The following is a 10,754-nucleotide window of genomic DNA, read 5'->3' as shown; positions in this document are numbered from 1 at the left end:
GGGGGGGGGGGGGGGGGGGGGGAAGATGTCTGAAACAGTTCAAAAAAACTTTTAAAAACAAAAGTATCTTATCATTCTGCAATTGTCCCTGAAAAATCTTCCTTTAATCACAATTGCCAAGCACTGATATCTGAGGAACCACTCTATTGCATGTAAAGGGCTTAGGAAATAAATGTGGTAGGCCAGGATTTAGACTCTTTTTACGCTGCACTATACATACACTGATAGCATTACTATCATTGAAAGAAAACAACATTTATTGTATGATAGCATGAACAATTTGCTGCGGTATGTACTTTAAGTACAGGACTTCTATTGTTACTGTGTTGCTTTGCTGTTGTTGTTATTTAATATTTAAACATCACATACAGGTCAGTCGCATCTTACACAGGGGTTAGGTGCTGAAGTCAGCACGTAAAGCAAAAATCGCGTAAGGCGAAAATCAGCGAAATCCGGGGTGGGAGGGGGGGCAGGGCTTGAGTATGCACGTGGTGCCGTGCAAGCCCAGAGCCCCCCTCCCTCCCCCCCCGCCCTGTGTATAGTTGAATTCGCACAAGTTAAATGCGACCACCACGCTGCCACTGCCACCTGGCAGCCGGCCACACAGCTCCGGGCACGACTCCATGGTGACAGCGGGAGGTTTTGGAGGCAGTGGCTATTACCGCCATAATGGGCCTCCAGGTAAACGGCAGCGCCGCGTGCAAGCTCAAGCCCTGCACACCCTCCTACCCCACGTATAGTTGAATTCGCGCAAGTTAAATGAGCGTATGATGTGACTGACCTGTAATAGAAAATATACATGTCCATATATTTACAATGTTTTAAATACACCTAATATATGCAAACAGATTAAACAGTGCATAAGCTGTCACCATTGCAAAGCCAACAACTACCAATAATTATAACATCATTATATTACAGAAACATCCCTATATTTTGGTTAAGACGTAACTGTGGTATCTCATATATTACTGACTGGCACAGTAACTTTTTGTAAAATCATAAATTTAGGCCAGAAATAACCACTATGATCTTCTTGTCTGAACCGCTGCACAACACAGACCATAAATATTTATTTTGTAATTGTAAGTATTCTATATATTTAAAAGTATATTTATGCTGGAAACTATACCTTTGGAAGATAAGTATGAATTAGGAAAATAAATTGTCTTTTACTATAAAAACTGTAGCATGTGCTTCCAATTTGAATTTTTAACTACTTAAACTATGATGCACCCCATAGCTTTTAGACATTACCCAGATATGGAATAAAGTATCGCCTTTGTCCTGAAGGACTTAAAATCTTACAAGGGCAACAAAAACAAGAACAAAAATCTAAACAAAATAAAACAGGACAGGAATGAACATCCAACGTATTAGATAAATAGATGCAGATAGATATCTCAAATAACAACAACTATAACCAATTAAAAAAAAATCTTACCTGTGTACTTAGCTAGGGGGATAGAAAAGTAATAATCAGGTAAGTGATGCTTCTCTGGGAGTCTATAAGCTTGGTATGATGAAAAAGCTATGCATGGGTGCAATACTACATAGAATGAGGAGGTCAGGTATAATTACATTCAGTTGGTCTACTCAAAGAACCTTGACTGAAAAGCAGAGACATGTCAGATGAAGACTGGTAGCAGTGAGGAAGGAGATGTTATATGGAGTATAATGAAGAAGATGCTCTGAGCACTGAGTGGTCGGAGGGAGGAATGGAAGCTGGCTGTAGGAGTAACTATCATGAAATGACTGCACTGCTGAGCAGTTTGATGCGAGGGCCCCTTGATGTGAAACCATGCATTCATACCACTAACAATATGCATTAGAATGAAAGAGTTATGAAGAAGGTTTAAACTGTGTATTATGGGAAGACTTTCAAAGGCCAAAGGGCAGCTAGATACTAGGGCTGTGTGAAGCTTCAGTCACTGATATGATTCGGTGGAGATTCGGCCTAATTTAGTGCCCAAATCTGAATCAAATCAGGAGATCCTTTAATGTCTCTGAATCGAATTGGAACCCTCCAAATCAATTCAGAGAGATTCGAACATAGACAGCTTTAAATGCCTTTTTCTACATACCCCAAGGTACTAGGTGGCTTGTGAATGCTGAGATTCTGGGGCAGATGGAGTGTCCCATGGGAGCACGGGGGGGGGCCCAGCATGCTTGGCAGCGGATCTGGAAGTGGACCAGAAGCACTTCCGGTCCACTTCCAGGTCCGCTGGGGAGCGTGCAGGGGACCTCTGCCCCCCCAGCTTGGCAGAGTGCCTCCTGGGTCTGGGGGAGGGGGCACCCAGGGTCCCCCCATGGCTGAGTGCGAAGCCAGGGGGATGCAGGGGGGGTCCCCCATGCACTTGGTGGTGGACCCAGAAGTGGACCGGAAAGGCGGGGGGGGGCAGGTCCTGCACTCCTGTGGGACGCTCCATCTGCCCCCCCACTGCAGCATTCACGAGCCACGCCTGGTACTTAGAGGTATGTAGAAAAAACATTTAAAGCTATGTCTATGTCTGAATCACTGATTCTCTGAATCAGCATAGAATCTTCAGATTCGGTCAAACTGAATCGGTACAGTGATCTGAATTAACTAATCAAATCACTGTCCCCGATTCAGGTCGAATCTGAATCAAATATGGCCTGTTTCATATACCCCTACTAGATACCAAAGTGCCTCTGTCCTTCCCCTAAACCTGTAGTTAATACCAAATTGGGAGGTGTTACAAGTACTAGAAAAAAGCAGAAAAATAACAGATCTTTGCTACAAAACTGCCAAGTATCACAGTTTGAAAGCATACTAAAAATACAAAAGGAAAGGGAGAAAATTCTCCCACTGACCCAGTTCTTTGGGAGTTTCATCATGGTAGGGGGAACTAGGGGCTACTATAGATCTGTCCTAGATACTACAGGCCTCTTATAATGGAAATCATATTTGTAAAATAAAATAGGCACAGGTCTCATGGTTCTTTAACCAACAATGGCATCCTGTACCAGGACTCTGCACTAGTATTGGAACCTGAACTAGCATGGCTCCAATGCTACCAGAAACTTAGTGAACTAGAAGCTTACACAGACTCATGCAATGAGGTCACCTTAGAAACTGGACCAAACTCTGCCAGAACCACGTATAAATAATAACAGCAAAACAGAGAGAGGCCATTAAAATGTGAAGGGGCAGTTTGACAAACTCGTTTCTGGCTTTCTGTATTGCGTGTCCAATTGATATTTTTTTTTGGTTTAATATTTTTCTTAATCTTATTAAAGCTGTACGTGAAAAGGCTTAGTTGGTATTTGCCTCAGATACTGAAACAGGCGGTAAAGTAGTGAAATAAAATCACATGATAGATTGGTATGCCTCCTTCAGTTCTAGAATAGGAATATGCAAAAATACATTCTTCAAACCATACTTTATCTCAAAAAAATATGAATAGATATGATGAAGTTGAGGAAGCACCCAAAACAGAGCATCATGTCCATTATTCAGGTCTTTAAGGATTCTTTTTTTAAGTAATAAAATTATTTCTCTTCCAGCCAGAGGGTTTATTTGTCATGACTTAACTCAGAATGTAATTTTACATTAATTTATTTGATGAGGGACCTTTAAAAAAAGCCATAGATGTGAGCTCAATTATAGCAATGCAAAAATACATAATCTTTCTAGACATCTACAGACAGAGCTTAAAAATAAATCTCTTCCCAGAAAAATGAGAGAGAGAGAAAGAGAGAGAGAGAGAGAGAGAAAGATTTTTTCCAAGTCCTAGCTAGTACAGCTACTGAAAAAACTAGCAAGCTGTTTGACTTACTGAGGATTTATCTGGGTAGACACCAGCTCGCAGTAGAGATGCCTTCCAGCTATCCACCTCCTCCTGGGAGTCGCAGGCTAGCTCAAGGAAACGGTAATCCTTGTAAACATTCCTAGAACATAGAACATCACACTGTAAAACTTGAACTTTACTTTGCTGCATCAAGTCTACAGCATGTCAAATAGAAAATCCCATGGGATCTGCAATTATTAGGTAGTTTTTTCAACAGTGGAGTAAATGACAGTCAAACATGCAGTGCTTCTCTGAAGATTACATGGAGTACCTAAAAACTTTAAACAAAATTCCACACCACATCTCACCAAAAGATAATGGCCTGGATGCACCATGTAACTGCCTTCAAAATCAGGCTTTCCACCCATTTGTTAAACACTGGGGCACATTTAGGGAAAAATAATACTGCTGTGATGCTGAGGGAAAAGAGTCACAGAGGAACTGCCAACAGAGCTGTGTATCTTGTAACTGACAGTTGAGGCGAATGAAAACCACTATACATTTTGTCAGTGTGATATCTATTTAGATTTAGCTTTTGAACAACTTCAGTAAAAGAAAATGAAATAGGAAAAGAATGACAACTTAATCAGTTTTTTTAAAAACTCAGCTGGATTCCACAGCAATAAAAAGACCCATCCAACACCTACTGCATGTAATTCTCTTAGTAACAAGGTGCTATCATTGCATTTAGGGAATAACTTAATGGAAGAAAAGAGAAAGAAGGGAAAATACACGATATGTAGGGAGATGGTACTTGTAAATCCTCCAGTAAATAGAACAGATTTTTCCCTTTATGCTTTAGCCATTAGTTACCAAACTTAAAATCTATATACAGAACAGATTGCTGTAAATTTGTCAGCCAACAGTCTTTTTAGGAAAGGCAAAAGCTTAGTTGAGAAAAGTTATAGACCCACACTTTGCTAGATCTTAACAGACACCCAAGAATAGATTTTCCATTGCAATGCAACTGTTTTCTTAGGAGCAATAAAACAGTTTGGGGGACAGGACCACAAAAAACAAAATCATGTTAATTTTCACACACTGCAACAAGGAGGACTCTAAAGGCATGCTGCATTAGAAGCACTGCGTTCAGAAATGTGTGCTAACTTTTTTTGGGGAAAAAATTGCATTATACAACCAAAATCAATTCCATTATTGACACAGGTTAGACCACTTTCTCTAGCATTTATGGGATTCTGAAATTTTCACTTCTCTCACATCTGAGGTGAGATAAACTTGATGCAACTCTCCATTGCAGGTGTTTCTCTCCCATGCCAATAAGAATATCATGTGGCAAAAAAGTACTTCCTAAAACTGGGTTTTCAAAGCAACACAAGGAAATGGATAGGTATAAAACCTGTACATTTAGCAATAAACTACTATTACGTCTCACAAAAGAGGAGGCACTGACACCCAGTCCTTTGTACTGGTCCATTTAGCACATACTGGGTCCGTCTACACATGCGATTTATTACAGAGTTGACTAATCAGCTCTGCAGTAAAGCGTCACTATCTACACATGAGCTACTATTAGTGCGCAGTAAATGTATTTACTCCACTGTAGGATGGTACTCTCAAGGACAGTACCATCCTAAGGAGGAGTAATTATGTGCGCTGAAATGCATATGTAGACAGTGACAAGGGCTGGCTGGGGCACAAGGGTGCTAAAATGTGGGGTCTTCCTGCCACCTAGCCCCACATTTTAGCACCCTCAGCCCCAGCCAGTTCCAACGCCAGGGTCAGACCCCCCAGACTCCCTGCCAGCCCAGGGTTGCTCTGCCCCAGATCAAACTGCTGCAGTCCCGGATGCGTGTGCAGCTGACTTCAGCACAAACTGCACTGGAGTTTATCACATCGCTTTAAGGGCACATATCAATATATCCACTGTCGTGAAACATGCCCTTTGCATATTAGCATACATTACATTATCATTAGGTGTATATATTTCATTAGAATCTCATGACATAAATGAAATCCTGGCTTCAATGTAGTAATGGCTAAACTCCCACTGATTTCATTGGGCACAAGGACTAGGGACAGAAATTACATATAAACCGGTATAAGTGATCAGAAACCAGTTTAAATCTGTAACACAACAGAAGTTCAGTGCACATAAACCACTTTCAAAATGACCAAAACTGGTTTAAGATAAACCTGGATGGATGTAGTATCAGACTTAACTGATTTAGATTAAATTGGTTTATTGAACTTCTGTCCCAGATCCCCTCCAGATTCAAGTTAACTGACAGTCCCTGAGCATCCCAGGATTCTTTGCACCTCCCCACACACCCCCTCTCCCTTGTGGGGTGAGTGGGCTAGCCTTGGCCCAAGCTGTCTATTCCAGCTGAGAAGATACGCATGTTCAAGCAACCCCAAATTCTGGCCTGGGCCACTGCGGGCATGTGACTGCATTTCTGGAATCAAAAGTGAATGTCTGTTCACTTGCTTATTGATTCAATCTACACAGTTTAAATCAATCTGTGAAGATTGAACTGATTCAGCCTTGGCCTTTTTGACTGTCTGTACTTAGCCAAGATGTCAAGCTATATGTTTTCCTTAGATATTTACAGAAATCACAGTTGCCTTAAACAGGTGACAAAGATATTTGAATCTTATTTAATCTACAGTGAGCACGTCTACACGAGACACTTAACTTCACATTAGCACAGTTTACTGCAAAGTACACATGTGCATCTACATGTGCACGTACTTACTTCACAGTAAATCTCCCTAATCCCAAGTAAATTTGCTACCTGCAAATGCAAGTAGCAAATTTACTTGGGATTAGTAACTGCACCATAGCACTTGTGTAGATGCTTGGCTGAAAGCAAAATCTGCTCCTGGTCAGCCATCTACCAGGGGGCAGGAGATAGCTCCCTGCACCCAGAAGCTGCCTGCTGCTGGTGGGGTGGCTCTGCCACAGGAGCCTGGGTAGGGACTATGTCCCACTGCCCTGGCAACAGGTAGATGCAAAACCTCTGCTTCGGTAATCAAGGCACAGGGCTTGCAACGAGCTGCAGGGGTAGGGTAGGTCCCAGTGCCCTGTCCCGATCTGCCAGTGGGGCAGCTAACAGCAAACTAGCTGCCCCACTGGTGAATTGGGGCAGGGGGCTGGGGCCTGCCTCTCCCCTGCAGCTTTTTTCCAAGCCCCATGTCCCTTATCGGGGAGCCAGGGCCAGCACCTACCTACTGCAGGCAGCTCACCGGGGCCAGGAGACAGCTGTCTCTGGGCTAACACCCAGTGGGACCCTGGAGCTCCCCCTGTTGACAGCAGAGGCCCACTGCAGGGCTGCAGGGAACTGGGTGCAAATCTTCTCCCTAATCCCCATATGGGTAGATGCTTGCCTAAAAACCCTTAATCCAGATTAGTTTACACCAAAGTAAATCTACGCTGAAGTAAATGCATGTGTAGATGCATCCAGTGTTTCGGAAGTCTGAGCCAACATGTAGAGAGTAAAGCAAATACAAGAATGCCATGATAAGGGAAACCAAAACTGAGCAGTTGCATAGTAATTACTTTAATTTGTTATCAGGAAACCTTTTTTATTGAACTATTTCTTAGGTAAATTAATTAGGCTGTTACAACTACTAGGCTGCTACAACTATGGAAAATATGCTGAAATACTAGAGGCAACTGGAACCCAAGAAGGCTGAGAAACAGTGATACAAAATAAAAAGCTATAAAACTTAGATGGCAAGGATCACTAAGATTTTTGCTCTTTCAGTGAAATACAATCCTAGCTAGTGAAAAATATATTTCAGGATAATGATGCCAAAGTATTATAATCCTATAGTGAAAATTATGAATTTTCATATAAAAACCACAATGAATCTTAAGCAACGAGTGAAAAGGGAGTGTAACCCACTGCCTAGAACAAGATATAAGCAGGACTTCTACATTCTGTCCCCACTGTGACAGTGACTTTGTATCCTAGAAGCACTGACGGAATACTATACATCTGTAAGACACATATAGCCCCTGCCACTATGGTATTTCAGTGCCTCAACCTTTAATGCATTTCTCCTCACAGTACCACTGTAAGAGAGCTCTGCTTTATTCTTTTTAGACATTTAGGTAACCACGACCCAGAAGTGCTAAATGACATGTTCAAAGTCGCACAGGAAGTTTGCAAGGAAACTTGACGGAGCAAGGAAATCAGCCCAGGTTTTCTTGAGTCTCACATTAACACTTGAATCACTGGACACCTCTTTTTCCACAAACATAAAACTGAGAAAGGTTTTTCCAAACAAATGAAGTAAAAATAACCTTTAAAAAGAGTTTTTTCTGTTTTTCTGTAGCTAACAAAATCTTTAAACTGCCCCCCCCCAAAACAAACAAAAACACAACTAACTAACAAACTAACAGGTTTCATTTATTAAGGGCCCAATGGTGTTTGATGGAAAACCTTACTGAAACCCATTCACAGTTTTCTGTGGTCTGCTTCCTTTCACTTTTTTAAATTACTATTGATATTTGCACAGAAACTGGATAGTCTTTATGCATCATCCACTTATTCCACATAGGATACAACACGGCTATGTTATCACTGTCCTGCTTACATCAACCAATTCTGACATCATAAGCCCATAACAATGACTTCAGGTAGGGAGGCAGGAAACAAGAATAGATGAACTCCGAGTGATAAAAATCTTGGTTGCATACAATAGCTTTAAAAATACCTAAAAAGAAATATAGATAACTTAAGTGAAATTGCCAAGGAATAGAACTTTATTTTTTCAAGTTATCCTATGGCAACTCATTTAAATATTTAATGTGCTTGAAATATTAACAAAGGGAAACTGTGTATAAAACTACAGGTATACATACCACAATTGTTTATGCTATTTCCTCTTGTAAAGTTTCATTAATTTAATGTAATATCCTACCTAATTTAACAAAGACAAAAATGTGCCCATAATTAAATTATTGTAAATTAAAGTAATACAAATCACTTTAGAGTGAAGGGCTAGGGACAGAAGTTATATATAAACTGCTTTACGTGATCAGAAACTGGCTTAAACCTGTAAAAGAACACAAGTTCAGTGTACATAAACTAGTTTCAAAATAGTCAAAACTGGTTTAAGATAAACCTGGTTGAATGTAGTATCAGACTTAACTGATTTAGATTAAATCAGTTTATTGACCTTCTGTCCCAGACCCCTTCCTGGTTTAAGTTAAATCAGCGTCCCCCAGCAATCCAGCATACTTTTCAGCACTGGGCTGGGCTGGGCTGTCTGCTCCAGAGAGCAGGGCTGTCCCCACCCCTCTCCTCCCTAGCTGGAGCTCTGACTAGCTGAGAAGGGGGTGGGTGACTGCAGCCAGGAGACAGCAGTGTCTGTCTGGTTTCCCCCTGCCCCACCTTTCCCTCGCTTGCTGCTCAAGCAGGGATTCCCCTCTCCCACAGCAGGGACCCCAGCAGCACAGAACCCAGCTGGCATCTGGCCATGCTACCCCCATGCTAGCTAATGCTGAGGTGTCTGTGTGTGTGTCTCTCCAATTTCACTGGAAAAAAGGCAGACAGGACAGTGTCCACTTAGCACTTTCTGGAACTAATCAGCAGGTTAGCTGGTAATGTCCCTCCATTCCTTCCTTGCAAAAAGCTATTTAAGAAGGGTTTGAGCTAATGAGGCTCTTTGTTTTCTTGATGGGCTGATAAGCTCCCTGATGGCTTGCTAGCTTCAAAGGCAGCAATCTGTCAGTGTCCAAGAGGGGACAGAGAGAGGTGTGAGAAATGACCTGGTTTGCAATGAATGTAGTGCCTGTCAGTTTGCTGCAGACAGTATGAAGAAGCAGGGAAAGGGAAATTGAAACATTCAATATGCATGCACTCCACACAAGCAGTCCTCTTTCTCCCTTCAGTAACTTTGTGTTTAAATAAATAATTTGGATTTAAATATATTAGACTAGGAATATCAGGCCAAATCCACATCCATCTTGTATGTACCTCCACTTAGGTATCACAATGCCTAAAATTTAGGTGCACTGCCCCAGGAAGATGATTCAGATACACAGGGTAGACGTCTATACTTTCTATACAACAGGTGTGAATTCCCAGGCCAATCCAGTTAGCCAATAGGAAATGCTAGTTGCAAGGGTATATCTGGTATGAACTCCCACACTACTTCACAGAGCTTAGGCATCTGACTCAGAGCTGTAAGGCAGGTGCTTTCATCATCTCAGGATTCAGACTGCTCATTTATAAGGAGTTCTGGGGGCCAGCAAAAGGGAGTATGACTATAGCTCAATAAGGAGGACCACTCTCCTGAGAGTGGAGAATTGTGGGTTCTGGCTCCTGCTGCCAGGACTGTTCATGCATTTTGCAACAGACAGTCATTGCTTAAAAAAAGAAATAATCATGGAAGCTGGACTGGAACCCAGAAATCCACCCTCCCAAGAATGCCAAAACTACAAGTCTATGGAATGGCAATCCCTCATGTTTGTGGATTGAATCTTCCACTTCTGACTTCCCAGTTGACCACCTTCAACAGGAGCTAAGAGGGCCCCTAACCAGGCCAAGCCATAAGTGTAGGACACTCCTGATATGTGGATTTGAGTCTTCTTACGCTGAAAAGGGCCTAGGAGCCAGGTCCATAATTTCCAAGGCAACTACTCTGGGCAAAAGTTGAGTACCACCCCTATTTTGTATTCAGCTGCATGTTCTCAGCATCAGTAACTAGGCATGCTCTTTAAGGCTGTATGAAGCTTTGGGTGCTGATTCAATTCGGATGAGAGTCGGGCCGATTCAGTGGCCAAATCTCCAAATCTGAATCGAATCATGGGACCAATGAAAAGGTCCAAATAGATTCAAAGCTCTCCAAATTGATTCAGAAAAGATTTGGAGAGCTTTGGTAATTTGGGCAGTCCCTGCTCGCTGCCGCAGGGAGGTGGATCTGAACTCCATGCTGGTAGGTAGGGGCGGGGGAGGGGAGGCTGGAGGAGGG

The 10,754-nt window shown here is 42.1% G+C and overlaps 1 protein-coding gene across 3 annotated transcripts in view; it reads right to left on the bottom strand.

The window, feature by feature from the left end:
• The window catches only part of LOC102384061 (dynamin-3-like), a 104,908-nt gene that overhangs the window by 80,548 nt on the left and 13,606 nt on the right, over positions 1–10,754 (bottom strand). For all 3 annotated transcript variants that reach the window (XM_006033248.3, XM_006033249.3, XM_025214999.1), the window contains exon 2: positions 3,801–3,912. In XM_006033248.3, the coding sequence (XP_006033310.1) occupies positions 3,801–3,912 (112 nt within the window). The remainder of the gene's footprint in view (positions 1–3,800; positions 3,913–10,754) is intronic.

This window comes from Alligator sinensis, unplaced genomic scaffold (assembly GCF_000455745.1).
Source record: "Alligator sinensis unplaced genomic scaffold, ASM45574v1 scaffold899_1, whole genome shotgun sequence".
Taxonomy (NCBI): domain Eukaryota; kingdom Metazoa; phylum Chordata; order Crocodylia; family Alligatoridae; genus Alligator; species Alligator sinensis.
The sequence above is the reverse complement of the archived record's forward strand: the minus strand, read 5'-3'. Positions and strand labels throughout refer to the sequence as shown.